Source organism: Osmerus eperlanus, chromosome 3 (assembly GCF_963692335.1).
Source record: "Osmerus eperlanus chromosome 3, fOsmEpe2.1, whole genome shotgun sequence".
NCBI classification, from domain to species: domain Eukaryota; kingdom Metazoa; phylum Chordata; class Actinopteri; order Osmeriformes; family Osmeridae; genus Osmerus; species Osmerus eperlanus.
Genome location: NC_085020.1, coordinates 4,343,881 through 4,366,250, shown reverse-complemented (window position 1 = coordinate 4,366,250; position 22,370 = coordinate 4,343,881). Strand labels below are relative to the sequence as shown.

The window sequence follows — 22,370 nt, the reverse complement described above, 5'->3', positions numbered from 1 at the left end:
ATTGAATTGCGATTCATATGTGAATCGATTTTTCCCCCACCCCTACTACATTACACCACTTTCTACAATACAGATCTCTGAAATGCCTAGATGAGTTGTGATGAAATCAAAAAAAAATTACAGCTCCATTCATGGATAAAGTGTTTATTTACATCTGAGCTCTTGATGTTCTACGCATGAAGGTGCGTCCAGGGGTGTGAAGCCCAGAAGAGGAGCTTCATCCTGGGCATGAGACACTGTGATGGTCCCCCCTGGTGGATCATCTGATCAGCACGTAATAAACATCAATTCATACAAGATTACAGTTACAAGTCATTACAAAGCCATAGGGTAATAAAATGAGTTAATGGGGAAACAAGCTAAACGAAGCAGCAAAACCATGAAGACCGCTCATAGTCCAGGGGTTTATCTTCAAATAAATACATTAAGTTGTTGTTTTTCATATTTTTAGATTTTTATCATAAATAGCAACTGCTACCCTCAGACAAACAGGGAACCACCTTACATGTGTCTCATCTAGGACTGTACCAAACCTGATGGATTGGTATTTGCTCTACTGCAGTACTACACATGGTAGAGACAGGTGGAAGCTATGGCTAACTGTAGATATGCTGTTATATTTAAATACGTCTTTTAGGATGGGCAATTATTGAACAAATGAATGTTAACATCTTTGTAAATTCCTGTACAGTAATAGTCAACACCTATATGATATCTATCTACTAGACTAGGTTGTGCCATTTTCTTGGTCCCAAAAGAACAGCTGTCTCGCTACAGTTTTGAATTTACATTTTGCTCACATATTGAGCTCTTTATTCCTTCTCACATACAATATCACAGAGTTTCCATCCTCAGGTTCCCATGTTTGTGAATGTGGGCAGGGAGATGTTTTCTTTTTGTACGACAGACAGGTCTTGTTCTGGATAATCAGCATTGGATCTTCAAGGCTGGGCGGTGGTCTTGCGTTCCTGTATGTGTGCGTGCATCTCGGTGCGAGAGGAGAGCGGGTCGGGAAAGGACAGGACGACGTGTGGCCCCGTCTTACAACGTCACGGCAACCGCGAACACGCTCACGACGCAGTACATGGTGCGATTCTCCCACCTGACCGTGCAGCTCCCTGTGGAACAGAAGTCACGGGTGAACCAATCAGAACAGAGAGGTCAACCCACCTGAGAATCTTTGAGCGTGCTACAACAGTATACACACACACACAAATTGTAACAGCACACACACACACGGCTGCAAATTGTATCTGGAAAATAATGAGTCACTTTTGTGAAATTGTGACATCACAAAGTCTTTCGTAGGGACCCTTAAGTGAGAAAATTGGAGAGCAGAATTGAGGATCGAAAGTTAGCGACATGCAGGTTTCCTCACCATCAGTGGCAGTGTCCCAGTAGCAGGAGTTGGCTGTGTGAAGGCCTGCTCCACTCTTCTGCATGATGGCACAGTTTACTGCCAAACACCAGAGAACCACTGTTACATTAGCCTATGCAGACCACATCCAACTTACACATCTCTATGTATACAGGACCAATAACTATAGTCCATATTCCAAACTCTAAATGGGCCCTGGTTCATGAGCTGACACGTGCTTGCTGTGATGATAACAAGCAACGTTTCCAACGTTTAGAAAAAGTCACCTACCTATGAACTTAAATGGTCTTCCTTGTTTGACCAGCTGTGTCAAAGAGTGCTCCACGATGCTGGCGGTCCACTGGTTTACCTTGTTCTGGTTATAGTCCACTCCGCCAATGATGCTTTCAATACACTGACAACAAGACATATTTCTGTTTAAAGGTAGATCTTAATGCTGAGGCTCATTCGCCCTCAACTGTGTCTGACAATTTTTTTCACACAGAGAATAGTTACTTACCTCCTTAACTGACACACTGGCCTCATCAGAATTGAAAGACACCTATAAAAAGAAAAGATTAACTGAATTTGATGCCGTTAGAGTGGACAATCTATCCGAACAAGGCCAGGATAACGCTCTGATTTGACCACACCCATGCAAATAAACAAGCTAATCTAGCTATCGATCTGGTTCATACGATTATTCCCAAACAGTATAGTGTTTTAAACAATGTTCTGTGAACAATATAAACTGTATAAACCAAAGTGTAAAGCATTAATGTGTAGGCAGAAAGCTTGCGACAAAACGTAGAGATATAAGATACTCAAAATGAACATGCTAAGCTAGTTGAGCTAAATACGAGAGGTTTAATAAATGGTTGCAACGCTAACGTTGTACAGTACTGCTACCTTTGAGGCTAGCGACCAATTATTACATGTCCTCAGGATTATGTATTTTATATAAACAATACCTCGTCGCCAGAATACTCCTCCATCGTTAAAATAATGTATTCTTTAAGTGCTGTTTATGTTCACGTAGCTAGCTAGCTTCTCGCTGTCACTGGGATGGGAGGTGAAAAGATAACGTGTCAAGAGTTGGTAATAAATATCCGTTTATGACCAAATTATATACTGCCGCCTATGGACGGGAGGTCACTAGTGTTTCTGAAAATAAATACAAAATTATTCATATTTATGTGAGTGGTAGCTCTATAGTATAAACATATTTTTTAAACAATCTGAATACAACACTTGATTATTTTATCAAGTAGAGTAAAAACTATTTGGTTACTGCATTGTGTATTGTGTATGGCTAATTTAAACTCAACAGGACACAAAACGCACACACAGCCTATGTTACTATACACATCCATTTAGAAAGTCATATTTGGCGGGATGAAATTCTTTCAGCCGTGCACACTAGGAATGATGAACGGGGCAATCCAGCTTTGTCTTTCTCCCAGGAGCGGTTACCACGCCCCCTCCACACGGGAACACCCCGGCTGCTGTGCGGAGACACCGGGGAGAGGACCACTACAGCTGTGTTCAAAGCACACCGAGACCGTGACTGATACGAACCTGCGGTACCAGGGTTAGGGTACTCGGAGTCCGGTTCTTTTCTCGATGCTCCTTTTCACTGCCAGTGCATCACAGCAAAGTGTCTCAGGTAAGAGTATTGCACTTTTGTTCAAATATTTGAAGATTTTTCTGACGAACATAAATATCTCTTTAAAAATGCATGAACGCAACCAGTTCTCGGTGGGAGATTCCCCTACGGTGTGAGGTGACAGCGATAGACCAGGAACTGATCACCGTGGCCAACAATTATTTGCTACAGTCAGTTTATAAGCATTTCATTACCGACCCATTTGAACAATATTTGGCTTTACTCTCACATTTATTACGCGTTATAATGCAGAATTAATTAATCATTTATAGTTTAACGGAGACGCTGTACTTGTTCACTCTCATTGTAAAGTTCGAGGCGTTTATTTGAACAGGTGCAATGCAGCAAATGGCACCTTTTTGTTTTCCAGACCCAGGCTTTAAACCCTGAAAACTGGTTCGACGATGGCCAGTGCAGACTACGTAGCATTTAGTTAACCATTCTGTTGTCAAATAGGACAGGAGGAAAATAACGACACCAAAAAATGTACATCTCATTACAAATACAGAATTTGTCATAGGTTAAACCTATGTTCATTTTGTGAGATAGATAGTATACTTAACCAATAGGTTAGCTTATATCTGAAAACCAGAAGGAAACAATTCAGTTGCCCATTTAAAGCCCAATCCAAGCTGCATTCAGTTAAAACACATCCAAACATTAAACCTTCTTTTGATTTGTGCAATGTTTCAACCATGCCCCTCTAATACAAGTTTATTTATTTCACGCAAATAGATTCCAAATCATATTGGGTGACATCCATTACTTAAAACATGTAAATGGATGGGAATTGGACAGCGCTATGTGATCTTGGATGGAGGAGAAGGGAGGAATGTGAGGCAGGGAGAGATGGAGGGGAGGCAGTCAGAGATGGAGGGCAGGCAGGGGAAATAGAGGGGGTTCCCTCACTCTCCTACACACAGTGGAGAAACAGCGGAGAAAACGAGCATAGAGATAGCACATCCATCACAGCAGAGAAGCCCCAGGGAATCTAGTCAGGGTGCATTACAGCAGCCTCTGTACACACCAGAGAAAAGAGATGAGGACAGGAGCTGTGGGACAAAGCTGTGTAAAATGTGTTACTGTGTATGTGTGTGCGTGTGCATGTGTGTGCGTGCGTGCGTGTGTGTGTGTGTGATAATAATGAATGTGGAGGGATCTTGCAGACCATAAACCCTCCTCTCAGTCTAATAGAGATTATGTTGGAAGGTTCTGGGCTGTATAGAATCAGAACAAGCTGACCCATCTATTGTACAAAGACTACAACGAGCTTGTAGACTGTTCCGGAACCAGAGTGTTTGTGGAACAGGGTTTGATCCTGTTTCACAAGACACAAAACTGTTCAGTGGTTGTTGGTTTTGTGCTTCTTGGTTCGGCAGTGTTGTGCAGCCCCGCTCCACTCCGCAGTACGGCTGCATCCAGTCGCTGCACATCCAGGGGCATGTCGTGATGGGGCCCCCCGCCAACCCCACCACCTCCCCCCCACAGTCACCCCCCCGCCAATGCTTCGCTCGTTTGCTTTGATGCCGCCAACTGCGCTCCGCTCCCTTCTGAAGTGTACACAGCTCAGCCGCTTGCTATGCACCAGGCAGTCCTCTGCTGAAGGCTGGTGTCCCCATTCAATCACAGCCAGCCAGGCAGCCAGGCAGCCAGGCGATCAGAGGGAGCCCACTGCTACAACAGCTCCGTCATTACTGGGGAGGAGCGGGGAGGGGGGTAAATTGGAGGTGGTGGTGGTGGGGGGGGGGTTTCTACACAATGCAGGAAGGAGTGACTCAACTATATAAAAGGGTTGGACGTCAGGGAGCTTCATTCTGCCACGTCCTCCGAACCCCCCACACACACACACACCCACACACCTCCCCTCCGGCGCCCCAGACTCTTCTCCACCCACACACCTCCCCTCCGGCGCCCCAGACCCTTCTCCACCCACACACCTCCTCTCCGGCGCCCCAGACCCTTCTCCACCCACTCACTTCAGCCCACGTGCGTGTCGGTGTCACTTCCATCCCCTGTCTCTGGCCGCCCACACACAGACTCACACGGCGGGGGGGAACAACTCACACACACACACTCAGAATTACCTCCCTGCTCGGAGCAAGCCATTCATCCCGTTGCTTTAAGGAGGACAAGCAGTCAACCGCAGCAGCGGAATAGAAATGTATCCCATGAAATATTTAGTCTTCCTGGGGCTTCTGGAGCAGGATGAGAAGGAGGGAAGAGTAGGAGGAGACAGAAGCCGTCCACGACCCCAATACCCCCCCCCCCTCTCTTCCCTTCACCCCCTGCCCTCTTACCCCCCCCACCCCCCTCACACACACACACATACACACACACAGAGCAGCAGCTATATGGGTTAACGGGACCAGCCTCCACTCCTGCTTCCAGTCAGAGCTTGGCGGGAACAAACGAGCTGATTTCCCTCAGATGCTGTAGAAGACGAGGCATGGCGTTTCCACCCAGCGCGGCACGAGTGGCGCACAACGCCAGGCTGAAGTGATCCTCGCACAATAGACCACAGCTCATCATCGCCAGTGCTGTCGTCGCTACAACTAAAGCCATAATCGCACATCGTGATTATAGTGTTAGGGCAGAGGAACAAAAGGAAGTTCCTTCCTTCTGATCTGATCTACAGGGGAGGTGGAATCTATGCATAAGATCAAAGATGAGCCCTGGCATCATTTCCTCGCCTCGGCATAGTTTCACAGAATATGTGTCTCCACCACTCTCAGACCAGCCGGAGATCATTTGCATGTCTACAGGAGGACCTGGTGATGTGGGGAAGCCAAATGAAGAGTTCATTGGGGCCAGATGGGAAGTGATCTGTTATTAGCTGACTGTCTCTAAACATCCGGAGAGACATTGTTGAAGAGGTGGGGGAGGAGGAGAGAGAAGGGAGGGGGTGATGAGGAGGGAGGAGGGTGGGTGAGGAGGGGAGAGGTGGAGGGGTTGTCAGACGTACTGTACCTGTGGCCATGTTTTGAAGTAGCTAGACTCCAGTGCTGATCTGGAATGACCATGATTGACAGTTACCTTCAGCTAATTAACAGCTGAGAGAAAATGACAAAGGGGACCGGTGGAAGGGGAGGAAGAGGAAGGGATGAATGCTGAGAGGGAAGAGGTCTTTTGAGGACAGACATTGATTTGAATGTAACACACAGGAAAATGTCGAGGAATAAGAGGAGTGTGACTAATCAGACAATTATTTCAATGTCGAGGAGAAGCAGGCTCTACTGAAACAGAAACTGTAAACACACACCATTTCTGTGCACCAATGACTATAATGCTATAGTCTGTTTTGATGAGGTCACTCTGAATCTCCTTGAAGCAGAATGGCTCCAGTCTCATTTTATTAAGCCTGACTTGGTTTATTTCCAACAGTGAAACAATATATAGACTTCCAACTCCATTCAGTGGCATTTACGTAGCTTTCAATGACACCCAGTAGAATACTAATGAGAGACAGAGGCCTAACGTGAGCTCTCAATGCTACCCATTTCCCCCCCCCCCCGCAACACACACAGGGAGCACACTGGCATATCTCGCATAACAGGACCTTAAACAGGACACGCAGAACTCATCGCCAGTAACAATTTGCCGCTGCCTCTCTTCAGGGAAAGGGAGGAGGAGGAGAGAGGAGAGGAGAGGAGCGGAGGGATGAGGGTGGAGGTGGTAAGAGGGGGTCAGTGAAGGAGAAAGAGGAGAAGGGGGAGGAACCGGTGGAGAAGAATAGCTGGAAAGGCGAGAGAGTATTGATTGGGAGTGAAGAGGCCAGGTGAGAGAGGAGAGCGAGAGATATGGCCACCGAGTCACAAGCTCAGATGGTCTCATCTATTTTTTCCATTTTCTGCTCCATTGAACTCCACGGGAGGCTGAGGGAGAGGGAAGGCAGGCCTGGCTGTTGTAGTCCTGCCACGGTCCTGATGGGAGCATGTCGTGTGTGTGTGTCTTGATAGATGAGTGTGTGCGTGTATGTCCATGGATATGTGTGTGTGTGTCATCATGGATGTGTGTGTGTGTCTTGATAAACCAGCACCAGGAGACGCTTTGTAAAAGGATGAGACAAGTGTAGCAGCATTCTGTCTGACACTGAGCTGGTTTTCCAGGTTGTGTGGATGTAGAACATGGTTATCATGTGGATGTAGAACATGGTTATCATGTGGATGTAGAACATGGTTATCGTGTGGATGTAGAACATGGTTATCGTGTGGATGTGGAACATGGTTATCGTGTGGATGTGGAACATGGTTATCATGTGGATGTAGAACATGGTTATCTTGTGGATGTAGAACATGGTTATCATGTGGATGTAGAACATGGTTATCGTGTGGATGTGGAACATGGTTATCGTGTGGATGTAGAACATGGTTATCGTGTGGATGTGGAACATGGTTATCGTGTGGATGTAGAACATGGTTATCATGTGGATGTAGAACATGGTTATCGTGTGGATGTAGAACATGGTTATCGTGTGGATGTAGAACATGGTTATCGTGTGGATGTAGAACATGGTTATCATGTGGATGTATAACATGGTTATCATGTGGATGTAGAACATGGTTATCATGTGGATGTAAAACATGGTTATCATGTGGATGTATAACATGGTTATCATGTGGATGTATAACATGGTTATCATGTGGATGTAGAACATGGTTATCATGTGGATGTAGAACATGGTTATCATGTGGATGTATAACATGGTTATCATGTGGATGTATAACATGGTTATCATGTGGATGTAGAACATGGTTATCATGTGGATGTAGAACATGGTTATCATGCAGCACACACAGTCTACAAAGTTCACCTTTAACCAAAGTTCACCAATGAAGTTCATCAAATGACTGGCAGTTGTTATTGGATTTTTGACAGACTGAGGTGAGATGTTTTCCTCGACAGTTATTGACATGTCCTGGGAGTGATTAGGTGTGTGTGTGTGTGTGTGTTTGTGTGTGCAGCGTCAAATTTGATTGACATGCTAAGTATGAATGACAGGTCTAGTCCAGTGGGAAGGTCATTAATTAGTTTCCGAACAGGTAAACCTATCACAAGCCAGTGTGAATGTGTGTGTGTGTGTGTGTGTGTGAGGCCACACAGGCAGAGACAGTTCCGCCCGGACACACATGTCAGGTATTGTTGGATCTTGCCCGTTCCCTGGCAGAGTCTCTCCCAGAAGTATTTCCTGTTTCCTCCAGCCTGCCACCTCTTATCTGAGTCAGGAGCCTGGGAGGTAGATGAATGACCACAGACACACATCCTGCCAGCTCTGGAAGTGAATTACGTACAGGCAGATAAACAGTACAGATACCAGGAGTAATTCTATTTGGTGCATTTCCTCCCAAAGCACTGATAAAGTTAATATGATGTGTGTGTGGAGGGACTTTTTCTGTAGCCTAAATGTTGTTTGGATAAAGTTTTCTTGTTCATCCCGATTACTACATGAATATTGGGCCATCATGTTATACTGCTCATCTATTGAATCTGCAGAAGAGAACCGTTCCTGTAGGATGACTGGCAGCACCAGTACATCCACCCAACTCATCATAGCTCCTTGAAAGATTCAGTCAAACAAGTGGATCCATCAAGAATGAATCAAACCAGTATGTGGTCATCACTATCGGCATTCTGGTTGTCTGTACAGCTTGTGACATCATCTCAGAATCTCTGAGATCCTGACTGATTCTGATTCTCTCAGCGGAGTGTGTTAGCGTGTTCCGGAAGCTCTGTGGGTATCTCTGTGCCGCAGCACAGAGATGGTTAAGTGGTGGGTTCTACGGGATTGTGTCCCCCTGAGACACAGGGCTAAGATGTTTTGACATTCATCATCGATCTAACTTGCTGTTTGTCTGGAATTAAAGATGCAGGAGGGATGCATGTGCTCTTGGGTTTGTACGTTAACACCAGGGGACTGCAGCTATGTACAGTCCATCACAGTGAGAATAGAAAGCAATACTTCCTCGACAGTGTAAACAAACACGAGCCCTCATTAAGAGTGTAATCGAAATGGTTTAAGGTAAACGACGAAAGAGCTGCTATAAGCGCGGGGAGATGAGATGATGAACAGCATCGTGTTAAAAGTAGAGAGCAGGGAAAGACATTAACCCTTGTGTTATCTTCGGGTCATTCTGACCCATCAGTCATTGTGACCCACCGTCGTATTGCGACAGATTTACCACAAAGACAAAGTGAAGCATTTTCTTTTAACCGTTGGGCTGTCTCAGACCCCCCACATTGCAAAGGTTAAAAGAAAATTATTTTAATTTGTTTTTGTATTGGGTAAAATTGGGTAAACACAACGATGGTTCGTTATGAACCTTTGGGTCATGTGACCCGAAGGCAGCACGAGGGTTAAGAGTAGATGGAAGCCGGCATCATGCATGACTTATTGATGAGACCACCCAGGCAAAGGCCTCGGTCTGCTCTTCCCAAACTCCCCATCCCTTTGAGGTGTGTGTGAACGAGCCCAGCCCAGACCTGAGGGAAATTACATTCTGAGAGAGACATTCCTCTGGAGGATGGCTATCTGCTCGAAGAAGGTGAGAGATCTGTGGGCTGAGATAACGAGTATATTTAGGGCTGAGACACCTTCTGCTGGGTCCTCAGGGGGCTCCCAGTCCTGCCCAGTCCAGGGGAGATGTGCTGATGTGAGCTGAAATAACAAGGCAGAGGCGTCCACGGGAAGCCTTCGCTGTTTCCTTCGGAGGCGGAAGGGGGGTGACCCACATTCTGTACACGCACACACTCACACACGTGCTACGCACACACACACACACATGGGCTACGCACACACACTCACACACGTGCTACGCAGACACACACACGTGCTACGCACACACACACACGGGCTACAGAAATATACACACATGAACGGCACCCTCATACAGCGCTCACAAACCACGAACAAACACGCACGCACGTTTCCTTACTGTTGACTGTGCCCTGGGGCTGAAAGAGAATATTGAAGCGGAGATAGAAAAGACATAAAGAGGAAAAGATGATGGGAAGACAGAGGGAGAATTGGAGGAGTGCGAGGGGAATAGGTGGAGAAAGAGGGGAGTGGGGGGCTGATGGAATAAGAAAACAACAACATTTTGTTTTCTTTAAGTCCGTGAGTATCTACACTGTTACACACTGTATGTCTTTTGGTATTTAGCGTGGGCTTGAACAGTATGTCCTCTAGTCTACGCCCCTGTGTATCCGTTAAGTACTGAACTTGTCATCGACATCTCACGTAATGGCCAGCCATTGGCCGTGGCCCCTCTTGCCAGCTGGGGCTGTGCCAGCTTTTCAGGCCCACCTGTGGCCTCTCTCTGGCAGATGGATGCCCCTGTCAGCAATGCCCCGGACTCCCACTGGCCAGAGTAGAGCCTGGTCTCTCTGTGCTGAAACTCCTTCCGTGTTATAGCTCCTTCCCCCTGGCGAAACTGAGACGTCGTATTGTTGGTGTGATGTACATTACATTACATTTAGTCATTTAGCAGAGGCTCTTATCCAGAGCGACTTACAGTAAGTACAGGGACATTCCCCCGAGGCAAGTAGGGTGAAGTGCCTTGCCCAAGGACACAACGTCAGTTGGCATGACCTCCCATGTATCTACTGCTGGGAAAAGAGAGGCTGGGAGAATGGTTTTCTCGGTAGCGTGTTTGCTCAGGGCAGAGAGAACTTCAGAGGGCGTGCGTGCGTGTGTACTCAGGGAGGGTAGCTTCATAACACCAGCCCTAATGTCACACACACTTTATCACTTTGGCATGCACTGCCCCATCCGTGGAAAACCTCCACCTCAACTACACAGTATGTAAATACACGCAGGTTTATTTTTTTTGATGACGTTTGTGCATATTTGTAGGTGTATGGGTGTGTGTGTGTGTGTGTGGCACTTTCCTGGCTCGGAATGGCAGCTACCTAAGTGCTTCTCTTTTTATCTAGTCTAGTTGGTCTCATGTTTCTTGTATGTACACTAGTCAAATACAGTAAGCCGTAATTCCTTTTTGGTGTTGCCGATAAAAAAAAAAGGTTTCAACACAATGTCAGGTGACCGTGTCGGGTGTGGCGAAACTTCAAATGAGTGGACGCTGTTGAGGCTGTCATGTGACCTCACAGTAAGTCACACAGCTCACTACTACTGTACTGTACCGGGGCATTAGGAGTGTGGTGAATGTTTGCTTGTGTGTCAAGGTTTGTCATGCTGCGTGTGAACGTGCGTGTGAATGCGTGTGCGAACGTATGCGCATGCTGAAGTGTAAACTGGGAGCAGCGGTGTAATGAGGATTATTTTTGCCTCCTGAGTCACCGACAGACACTGACATGGCTGTGGAAGACACACAACACACACACACACACCCAAACACCCGCCCTCCCTCTCTGTCACACACACGCACATCGAAAATCTTAAAGTGCGTCTTGCACTGTAACACAAAAGACAAACAAACCCCGAGCACACCTGTTCAGGCTTCAGTCATTAGCCGGCAGTTTCCTCTCTGTCTGGCTCCGTGTTGATTAATCAGCTTCAGAGCTGGAAGGAACGACGCTACTTTTAATGTTTCTCACCGACGCCTTAGTCTCCTGAGTGGTGACTGATGCCAAGAAGGGTGGCTTCATCTGTTCATTAGCACTAATTCATGTAAAAGAGGAGGGAGGGAGGGAGGGAGGGAGGGGAGGGAGGGAGGGAAGGGAAAAAAGGAGGGGGGAGGACAAGAGGACGAGATAAGAGACAGTAATGAGGAGGGATGGAGGGAGGTGTGGAGGAGGGCAGACACGATGCCGTTTAGGGCCACCAACGCAGTCAGGTGGGCTCAGACGGCGGCTCTGACCTCCCCCTCGCCTCCGGCTTCTTCCCTTCCTTCTCATCTTTTCTTTCCCCGCGACTCGGCTTCCTCTTTTCTCTGGTCTCCTGCTTCGAGTCCTACCTCCTTCGCCTTTCTCCATCCTCTGCCGTCGACATCCTCTCCTGTACCCTCCTATCCTCTCCCCAATCCTCTGCTCCTCCACCCTCCTTCTCCTCCACCCTCCTTCTCCTCCATCCTCCTCTCCTCCACCCTCCTTCTCCTCCATCCTCCTCTCCTCCATCCTCCTCTCCTCCACCCTCTCTCCTCCTTCTCCCGTCCACCTAATCAACACACACACACATCCTGCGCCACTGCGCAGGACCCGATCGTGTAATTAGTTTTAACCCAGGGGATTGAAGTCACCCGTGGACTAAGAGGCTTTGTATTAAAGCACAGCAGCCGTTTGAAGGGAAATAAATCACAGCCAGGCAGGTATGAGTATTCATGCGTGGGACTGTGCTTCTGAATGTACCCAGCAGCTGACAGGCCTAACTGCTGGGAGTGTCCTACTACTGTCTCAGGTCTGGCGTAAATGCTTCCCTACAGCATTGAATTTAATAACAGCATTTTCCGACAATTAAAGAAGCACCGACAAAAATGTTCAACGAGAACGTTGAAACATTTTGCAGGGGATTTTAATTACATTTCCTCACGGCTAAATGGATTTGGGGAAAACGTGTCAAGTATATTTCTCCTGACGTCGGTGAAAGGAGCGACCTCTTTTTCCTCGTTATTTTCTTGCTCTCCTCCTGTTTCTCTTTTCTCGCTTCCTCTCTCTGTTTCTCTCTCTCTGTCACTTTCTCTTGCTATTCCTTATTAAACTCCACCCCACACAACGGCTCCTTCCTTCCCTGCTCTTCCCGTAATCACACCCTCCTCCCAGTCTGTCTATCTTTTGATCGCTTCCTCATCTTCTCTCTTAATCACTCTCCTTTGCTCTCTCCCTCCTCCCTCTCCTGTGACCTACCTCTTCTTGGTAATGGTCGGTTCAGCCTTCTCCTCGTCCATCTTTCCAGTCAGGCTTTCCAAAGCAGAAACAATGGCGACGGAAAACCTAAACCGTAATTGATATGTGACTCATTGTGACACTTCACAAGTTCAGTAATCACACCATAGATTGAATAGATAGCTTTTATTGAAGCAGAGCTGGTAGCAGAGCCAAGCCCGATGGTGGAGGAGGCTGGTAGCAGAGCCGAACCTGGAGCGGTTGGTGGAGGCCGGTAGCAGAGCCAGGCCTGGTGTCCGGGCATGGACTCGGGGTGTGGCAGAGAGTCCTAATGGGTCACGGCCGAGCAGCAGCTCAGCAGATCCCCTGGGAAGCCTGTAAAGACGACAGAGATAAGCAGCGAAGAAAGGGAAGGGTGGGAGGGTGACAACAACATGCTAGCACAGGGACCAGAGGAATGGAAGATACTTTATACAGAACTCTTAGTTTGGTCACATTCTTCCGTGCTTAACTGGGCTGATGCGTATTAGTTTGATTGGAGAAGGAGAAGTCTTGGTGTGCCACCTTCCTCCCGAACTTTAGTTAACCCTTTCAGGCCTAACTCCATTTCAGAAGAAAGTAAATAATAACAAGAATCGGTGGCTACATATACTCATTATTGCTGTATTGTATGAACATCATCTTTCCCTTTCAGCTTGAGCACAGACACATTACACATACAAGACAGGCTTCAAAACTCATAATCCATTACCAGCATCTAAGGATATGGTGTTGGGGCTTCTCCAGACAGAGAAAAGTAAAATCACCCCAGATTGCAGCTGTGTGTGTGTGTGTGTCTGTGTTCAAGTTTGTGTGTGTGTGTGTGTGTGTGTACTGAGGTCTTTAAGCCTCTGCCTGTTGACAGTGACATTCAGTAATGAGCCAGTTAGCATTCCCATAGTGCACCTCTGTTGGGGGCTAGGTGACATTTGCACTGTCAATGCCAGGTACCCAGAGGACCCATTATCACTGGAGAGGACAGGTGCACACTAATTAACACAAAGTATTCACGGTGTGTGTGTGTGTGCGTGTGTGGGTGTGGGTGTGTGTGCGTGTGTGAGCGACTCTTTGAATATATGTCTGTGTGTGGGTGTGTGTGTGTGTGTGTGTACATATCTACATAATGTAATTAGTCTTACTGTTTGAGTTGATAAAGTCTCGACGATCCCTAACTTCTGTGGGGTCTGAGGTGTGAAGTCAGATGAGACTACAGACTGCTGGATGGGGGAAGTGGTAGTAATTGGCTGCTGGTTCTGCTGCTTGGGTACTCCCTGACTTGTGATAAGTGAATCGTTATCCAGTTTTATCCTCATCAATTATCCCTAACCCCTGGTCCTGCATACTGATAACAGCTGTTCGGTACAACACGAGAAGACCAGGAAAGCAAATGACATCTGGAAATCCAGGTCTTCACATTCTCTGTACTCAATAACAATTGACGTGTGTGTTTTTGTGTGTGCGCTTGCCTGTTTTTTTGGTGCAGGATCTCTCTGAAGCATCTCAAGAGACCAAGAAAGCAACCCTCTGAAGAACCGTAAAGAACCTTGAGAACGTTCCTCAGTCCCACAATTCTCACACTAATAGGACAGAAACCCACATGCTCGAAGAACACGTAAACAGAACCGTAGGACAACCCCAACAGAACCACAAGAGAACCCTGCCAGAACCCCAACAGAACATCTGAGAGGTAATGTAGCTGGCTCATGACACCCTGAGTGTGACCACATCCCCAGAACTAGCCTTGGCTGCTCTGATTGGCTAGCTATAGAGGAAAGGACCTATGGCGGGGGAAGAGCTGAATCTGTCCTTCCTATTGGAGGATGAGCGTCAGGTGATCCTGAACGTGCTGCAGAAGGATGACAAGTTGAGGAAGAGAGAAGAGAAGAGGGTTAGGTGAGTAGAAGGACTTGCTCTCCTCACTTGCCCCACTTCCAGAATCTTCACCTGGCGAAGTCCTGAAAACACTTTCCTCCTGACTAGTTAGTGAATTGAACTCCCTCTCTTTCTTTCTTGCTGTCTGTCTCTCCCTGTCGACGTTTCTCTCTCTCTCGTTCCCTCTTTATCCTTCCTTGACCTCGGCAGGAAGCTGAAGAACGAGCTGGTGGAGATCAAGCGGAAGGGCTCGCGGCGCCCCCAGGAGGTCGGGGAGCGTCAGTGCTCCCGCTGCCTGAAGAGCCTGGGTCTGATCTTCGACCGGGGGGACCTGTGCCAGGAGTGCCAGCAGCGCGTCTGCAACACCTGCCGGGTCTCCTCGCCCACCGGACGCCAGTGGAAATGCTCCGTCTGTGCCAAGATCTCGTAAGTGGCAGTGGGTGGCGAGAGAGCGTGTGTGTGTGTGTGTGTGTGTGCTAATGAACTCCAGATGGCTTCTGATTGGTTGTTTAATGACTCTGCATCTGTCTCCTTCCCTCTGTGAGGATGGCAGGTGTTTCTGGGGGTGATTAGACCTGGTACAGGAGGGGACGCTGACACATTTAGGGGTCAGGGGTTTAAGTGTGCGCTGTCTCTGATTGGCAGGGTGCTGAAGGTGGTGACGGGGGAGTGGTTTATGGAGGAGCGCTCCCGGAGATTCGACCAGGGGACTGTGCTTGGCAGCGACGTGGTCAAGAAGACCATCATGAACAGCCCTGCAGGTGAGGAACATGACCAGGAACCACAACCGCATCTTAAACCCTTATCAGAGCCACAAACACCATATCATACAACTCCACCATAGTCCCAGAAGATGCCTTGTCTTGCTGTTGTTTTGAGTTTGTTTATTAATTAAATCCTATGCCATTCATTTGTCATGAATTATCATCTGGGTTATTCAGTGTGGGAGGACAGCTTGTTGTGGTTCCTGCTGAACTGATCATGTGACTGCTGACGGTTTTCATCCCCAGCCTCCCCAGCAAAGACAGATTCTCCCAAATCAGAGCGCTCGGACACGCCCAAGTCAAACATCGCCACCAAGGGAAGCACAACGGACGGGACCAAGAAAAAAGGGTGAGGAATCCACACTTCTTACCACACACACTGACCACACATACAATGGTGTCAATGGTACATTGACACACTGTTTCAACAGGCCCTGTAAAGCATTATAAACCTTCACTGTACAATTCCACACTACATTGTGTGTGTGTACGTGTGTGTGTGTGTGTCAGGCTGAGGCTCGGTAAGAGAGCCAGTCGGCCCAGCATGAAGCCAGAGACCGGAGCAGAGAGCAAGAGTGTGTGTTCATCTCCGGACACAGACACACACAGCGTACGCAGCGCTCGCTCCGGCCCGCGCTCCGCCCCGCGCACACACAAGTGAGGAAACACCCGAGACGCAAGTGCTGCACCTCACTGCTACAACCTCAACACATTCTGCTGCAACCTGTTCACGAGTTCAGTAATCACACCGTAGATTGGATGGATAGCTTTTATTGAAGCAGAGCTGGTAGCAGAGCTGGTAGCAGAGCCAAGCCCGATGGTGGAGGAGGCCGGTAGCAGAGCCGGGCCTGGTGTCCGGGCATGGACTCGGGGTGTGGCGGAGAGTCCTAATGGGTCACGGCCGAGCAGCAGCTCAAGCAGATCCCCTGGGAAGCCTGGATAGATGACAGGGAGAAGCAGAGAAGAAAGGGAAGGGTGGGAGGGTGACAAGAACATGCTAGCACAGGGACCAGAGGAATGGAAGATACTTTATACAGAACTCTTAATTGACCAAAGGGAGTTTGGTCGCATTCTTCCGTGCTTTACTGGGCTGATGCGTATTAGTTTGATTGGAGAAGGAGAAGTCTTGGTGTGCCACCTTCCTCCCGAACTTTAGTTAACCCTTTCAGGCCTAACTCCATTTCTTCTGCAACCTGTTCTGCAATACCTGCGCCATTTCATGATTTGATTTTTGTGACACGATTTTGTGTAGTTGGTGTGCTATTATATAGTAGGTAAACTGATGTATACTACAGTTTAGAATATAAAAGGGTGAGTTTGATTTCAACACAGGGGCAGTGCTGTGGCCCTGGAGCCCTCGGGGTTGCCCACCGTGCCCAACAACCTACGTCCCTCCTCCCAGACGCTGGACAGAGACCGCTCACCTACACCCAGCAGCAGCAGCAGGAGGGTCAGGGTCAGCAACCCCACACACACACACACATACACACATATGCTCGCACACACACGCACACACACACATGCACGCACACACACACATGCACACACACACACACACGCATGCACACACACGCACGCACACACACACACACACACACAGACACATAAGCTTGTTCCCATAACTGTGACACATGGCATACTGGACACATACTTGCAAACTCACAATTTGTCTGTGTGTGTGTGTGTTTAGCCTGATGGAGCAGAAAGTGTGGCCAGTTTCCACTCCAGCGACAGTGTCTCTGACAAGATGTCCGCAGGCCACCGGCGGACTGAGTCTGACACCCCGACCATTGCCGTATCCAGGGCGTCCGTCTCTTCAGGTATCTCCATGACAACCCTCACACCTTGCTGGTGTGCTTGAGCCAAACACTGACAGGGGCAGACAGGATTGTCCCAAACCACCGTGTGTGTGTATGTGCATGTTGTTTTGGTACTGGAGTGTGGCAGTAGAGAGATGATGAAGTGAACCAGAGTGCCAGAGGGCTGCTGTCTAATAAGTGACAGTGTAAATGGGTTCTGGCTGATGTCAGCCAGGGCTCTGTTGCACAGGCAACGTGCCTGTGGCAATAGATGTGAAATGTGTTGTAAAAGACAGCTCTTTACACCTCTAACTGCCTCACACTCTGTGGAAGGATCACTCCCTTTAACTCACTACAGGACGGGGGTACTCTCTCTGCTCTCACTTTGGATCCATTTGTCTTTCTTTCTCTCTCTGACTCTCTCTCTCTACATCTCCTACTCTCTTCTCTTTTTTCACTCTCCTCTTCTTCTCTCCCTCTCTCTCTCTCTCTCTCTCTCTCTCTCTCTCTCTCTTTCACTGTCTCTTTCTTTCTATCTCTCTCTATCCCTGTCTCTCCCTTCCTGCTCAGTGACAGTCCAGCCATCTCCCATCAACAGCAGTAACATCTGGTTGCTGTAGTAACATACGGTGTTCCATCTCGAGTTTCTAGCTCATAACATAGTGTATTAATGTTGTTACCAGTGCTGTGATGGAACCTGGCAGGAGTGGGGTGTCGGGGATTGAGGAGGGGAGGGGAGGGGGGGTGGGGGGGGGGGCACAGAGCCAAAGAAAATCTGAAAGAGGAAGAGAGAGAGAGGGAGGGAAGGAAGGAGAGCGAGCGAATTGAGTAGGAGCGATGCTGTGTGTGTGTGTGTGGGGAGGGGTTGGCCTCTAGGGGTGGAATCCCCTCTGTAGCGGTGGATTTTCTTCAGACACAGATGGTCTACAAAGTTAGTTCCTCCCCAACCACCCCCCCCCCCCCCACACACACACACACACACACACTGTACAGTCTAGTTCATATACTTCATTTTTGGACTTTGGGGACTGCTCACACTGGTGGGTTGTCTAAGTGGGTCTCCCTGGGCTAACCCAAGCTACACACACTCCATCTCTGCTCTTTTGGAGACACAGATAACAGGATCTTTCATTCTCATATCTCTCTCTCTCTCGCTCTATCTCTATCTCTTCATCTTTCTTTCATACATTCTCTATTTGTCTCTCTGACCCTGTCACTCTCTGTCTGTCTTTATCTCTCTCTAACTATCTCTCTCTGTCTGTCTGGTCAGATCGTAGCCGTTCTGAGGTGGACCTGTCACTTCCTGCTCCTGAAGTGTTGAATGATGACGCCTTCAGTCTCAGAAGTCGCTCTGTCCCCGGGCTCAACGACACGGTCCGCTCACACACACACACACACACTCCACACACACACGCACGTGGAAACACGCGCACACAGATACACAAGGGTACGCATCCCTACACAACTCAGATTACTCTGTGTGTGATGAGAGAATAATCACATTAACACACTCTGTCTCAACCTGTCTCATTGAATTTATGGCTGTTGTAGAATAAACACAACTACACACACAACCCACACGGAAGACACACACACACACACCACACACACAGTGGAAAACTGTACTAGCTCCAGTGATTCCACACTCAGGCTTCTGCTCAGATGAACTCTGATGTTGACTTGAAGTTATTTTCACGATGCAGAAAACTTGCATCCATTTGTGTCGCATGGCAAGGGTAAGGGCAGGGGCAGGTCCAGGGGCAAGGGCTGGGGCAAGGGCTGGTAGCTGAAGACTGAATCAGAGTAGTCATCACCAATCCCAGTGATAGGATGGCCATTGGCTAAAAGCTGATCAGCTGACAAGGCCCCAGGAAGCACTATGAAAACAAGATCAAGATAAACTCATTGGAATCCTGGTTTAGACAGGTGACAATAGAAAAGGCATATTAGGACACCAGATTATTTATATCAAAATGTTTTATCATAAGGAATCCAACACAGAAGTCTACACCCATAGGCCATGTCATTTTGCTAATGTGGACTCAACAAGTACATTTAGTCAGTTAGCTCTTATCCAGAGCGACTTACATTAAGTACTGTGAAGTGCCTTGCACAACGTCATTTGACACAGCCGGGTATCGAACCAGCGACCTTCTGATTACTAGCCCGATTCTCTAACCGCTCAGCCACCTGACTCCTAACTAATGCTTGTTGTTTACAGGAGTATTCTGAGGAGGAACGGGACGAGGACATTGATGCTCTGATGTCAGCACACAGCAAGGTCACCAGCCGACGCCTTAGCAACGCCATGTCCATGGTAACACAGACAGACACACCAATACACACAGCCTCCCAGAGAGCACTGTCACACACACACACACACAGTATATCTAAACCAAACTAAAACACAACGGTGTGAGCTGAACCAACTGGCTCCTCTCTGTGTGTGTTGTGCGCGTGTACGTGTGTGGATGTCTAAGCTGCTAGCCTGCTGTCCTTATGCCCGGAGGCAGACAACTTTGTTTACATGGCTAACAGAGTGTCTTGAACATAGCCATGACTCACTCCACAAGCTTCGTGAGGATGTGCACGTGTGTGGACACGTGCGTGCGTGTCAGTGGGGTGCCAACGCATTTCAGATTGATTGATTGATTGATGTTAGACCGTGCTGAAATGGCATAAACAGCTGGTTTACATAGATGACTCCTCCACGGCCTCAATAGTTCATGCTGTTTGACAGCCTCTGTATTATTACTGCATGTCAGAGAGACATAGATATTCTCTTGCTTACACTCACCTCCCACTCGTACACACACACTGTAGTTGATGGGCAGGGGGAACAGAGAGGAGTTAGGTTGCACTGCTGTTAACTAGTGCAGATACCTGACATATATGATAGAACAATGATAGATGGCTGAAGAGAGAGATGTCAGGTTATACTGGTAGATGTCTGGAAAGGCCAGAAAGATGTTAGGTTATACTGGTAGATGTCTGGAAAGGACAGAGAGATATTAGCTCCCTGATAGTGTGTCCGGGAGCAGAATAGGGATGAGGCTGATGAAAGAGGCTAACACCTCAAAGAGCAGGAGAAGTTCAAAAGCCTATCCGCTCCTCTGGCCTCAGCTGGTCTCCGCTCCACTGGCCTCAGCTGGTCTCCGCTCCACTGGTCTCATCAGCTGGTCTCCGCTCCACTGGTCTCATCAGCTGGTCTCCGCTCCACTGGCCTCAGCTGGTCTCCGCTCCACTGGCCTCAGCTGGTCTCCGCTCCACTGGCCTCAGCTGGTCTCCACTCCACTGGCCTCAGCTGGTCTCCGCTCCACTGGTCTCAGCTGGTCTCCGCTCCACTGGTCTCAGCTATCTCCTTACTGCTCTGCCAGAGAAGCACATGATTAGATCTATGTGGATAATGCAATATCTTTAGGGATGATCCACCACACACGCACAGGCACACACACATATCTACACCATGACTGATTCATGTCTAGAGCTTCACATTCTAGATACGGATTTGCAATTGAAATAACCACCCCATTCCCCATCTATCAGATGTATCTTTATCTAACCTCGGCACACATATCGGCATACATATTTCAGTGTGTGAACACAGTGTCCTATAAGTCTGGCTAGACAGAGACAGTCTGTCCATCCCTGATCCTATTACCCAGACTGTAGGAAGATCTTCTGGACTCCATGCCTGCTCCTTACACAGAAGCAGACTGAAGAATGTCAATACATTTACATTACATTTTGCATGTTCTTTAGCAGACACTTTTATCCAAAGCAACATATAAACAGTATAGATAAAACTGCAGAAGATTAAGGATCAGAAATGCAGAGTTCTAACAGTATTTTGGTAGTCAATCGTTTTGATGATTTTGTATTTGCGGGAAAATAACCACATCGCAGTGTTGGAGTGTAGTGATGCCAGTGTCCAGGAAGCTGGCCCAGTGTGTGTTGATCTCACCGTGGCTGCAGCTGCTATTTACCCTCCTGAACGTCAGAATGTCTGAGGCGTCCTCGTTTATCACCATCGATTTCTTAGGATCTAGAATCTGTCTGATCTCATTTGATAATCACCATGGCAATGCTGGACGGTTCTGACGTCTGGCTCTGCTTCTGTCAGGCCTCTGGTCTGGGGACTTGGGGACTTGGGGACTTGGGGCTCTGCTCTGCACTGCTTGGTGTGTTTCTGTCCCTTTCACTCCTCCAAATGGGTAACTCCCTTTCTTCTTCTATGGTTCCTCTATCCCTCTGTCCTCTACTTGTCTGTCCGGGCCTGTTCTTCCTCTGCTGGTTTCCAGTCGTCCACTCCTGGCTCAGAAAGGAGGTGGGGCTACCTCAGTGTGCCCGACTCAGACGCAGAGACTGTAAGTGACCTGTGTGTGTCTGTGTGTTCATGCTAATATATGTGCTTATATTATATGCTTATATAATCAGTATATGTGTTGTTTATGCCAAGTGGAGAGTGCTTGTGTGAGTTTGCATCTGTGTGTTTGCATGTGTGTGTTTGCATCTCTGTGTGTCCGTGTCATTGTCTGTGTCTGTTTGTGTGTGTTTTTGCCACTCACGCTGGCATGGCTGAATCGATCTTCATAAACTGATGTGTTCCTGTCAGGGCCCATGATGGGCTAAACTGGTCGTTCATCACACTGACTCACTCTAGGAAACAGGATGAGACAGAGGTTAGGATGGGAAATAGACCACAGCCAGTGGTGTAACATGTACCCTATCTCCTTTCACCTTCCTCGCTCTCACCCCCTTCCCTCCCCTCTTCCTCCTCCTGCTCCTTCATTACCCTACCTCCTTTTCTCTGTCCATCACCTCTCCCACCATTCCCACCCCTCCTCTTTCCCCTCCCCCTCGCCTCTCTCCCCTCTCCCGACCTCATTTCCCCTACCTATATTTTTTCTACCTCCCTCTCTTCCCTCTCCCATCCTTCTCTTTCCTCCCTCCCCCTCCTCTCTCTCTCACCCTCCCTCCCTTCCACCCTCCTCTCCATCTCTCCCACTTTCTCCCTCCCTCGCTCCCTCTCCTCCCCCCACTCCCTCTCCCCCCTCCTCCTCTCCCCCACAGAGCAGTCTCAACAGTATGATGAGCAT

The 22,370-nt window shown here is 48.1% G+C and overlaps 2 protein-coding genes across 4 annotated transcripts in view; one reads left to right on the top strand and one right to left on the bottom strand.

Moving 5' to 3' along the window:
- Positions 1-128: 128 nt before the first annotated feature.
- On the bottom strand, positions 129-2,463 carry dynlt3 (dynein light chain Tctex-type 3). The gene is made up of 5 exons (XM_062456649.1): positions 2,329-2,463; positions 1,878-1,919; positions 1,649-1,772; positions 1,379-1,456; positions 129-1,118 (listed from the first exon to the last, which is right to left on the bottom strand). Exons 1-5 carry the CDS (start codon positions 2,350-2,352, stop codon positions 1,042-1,044), a joined length of 345 nt encoding a protein of 114 aa, XP_062312633.1. The 5' UTR covers positions 2,353-2,463; the 3' UTR covers positions 129-1,041.
- Positions 2,464-2,834: 371 nt separating this feature from the next.
- Positions 2,835-22,370, top strand: part of sytl5 (synaptotagmin-like 5) — a 24,312-nt gene continuing 4,776 nt past the window's right edge. The window contains exons 1-12 of one of the 3 annotated variants that reach the window (XM_062456645.1): positions 2,835-3,023; positions 14,320-14,729; positions 14,919-15,134; positions 15,354-15,469; positions 15,719-15,821; positions 15,983-16,129; positions 16,805-16,922; positions 17,163-17,292; positions 18,542-18,645; positions 19,493-19,588; positions 21,573-21,638; positions 22,345-22,370. The exon at positions 22,345-22,370 is cut by the window's right edge and continues 153 nt beyond it. In XM_062456645.1, coding sequence (XP_062312629.1) covers positions 14,617-14,729; positions 14,919-15,134; positions 15,354-15,469; positions 15,719-15,821; positions 15,983-16,129; positions 16,805-16,922; positions 17,163-17,292; positions 18,542-18,645; positions 19,493-19,588; positions 21,573-21,638; positions 22,345-22,370 — 1,235 coding nt within the window. In that variant the 5' untranslated portion in view covers positions 2,835-3,023; positions 14,320-14,616. Of the gene's footprint in view, positions 3,024-14,319; positions 14,730-14,918; positions 15,135-15,353; positions 15,470-15,718; positions 15,822-15,982; positions 16,130-16,804; positions 16,929-17,162; positions 17,293-18,541; positions 18,646-19,492; positions 19,589-21,572; positions 21,639-22,344 lie in introns of all 3 variants that reach the window. The other 2 variants (XM_062456644.1, XM_062456647.1) reach the window with 2 other exon arrangements.

Bases quoted from the DNA above. Each gene is read 5' to 3' on its own strand.
- dynlt3 (XM_062456649.1), bottom strand. From the start codon at position 2,352: ATGGAGGAGTATTCTGGCGACGAG. The intron at 1,457-1,648 runs GTAGGTGACTTT...GGTGTTTGGCAG, and splicing joins AAGACCATTTAAGTTCATAG to TAAACTGTGCCATCATGCAG. The intron at 1,119-1,378 runs GTGAGGAAACCT...TCTGTTCCACAG, and splicing joins CTGGGACACTGCCACTGATG to GGAGCTGCACGGTCAGGTGG.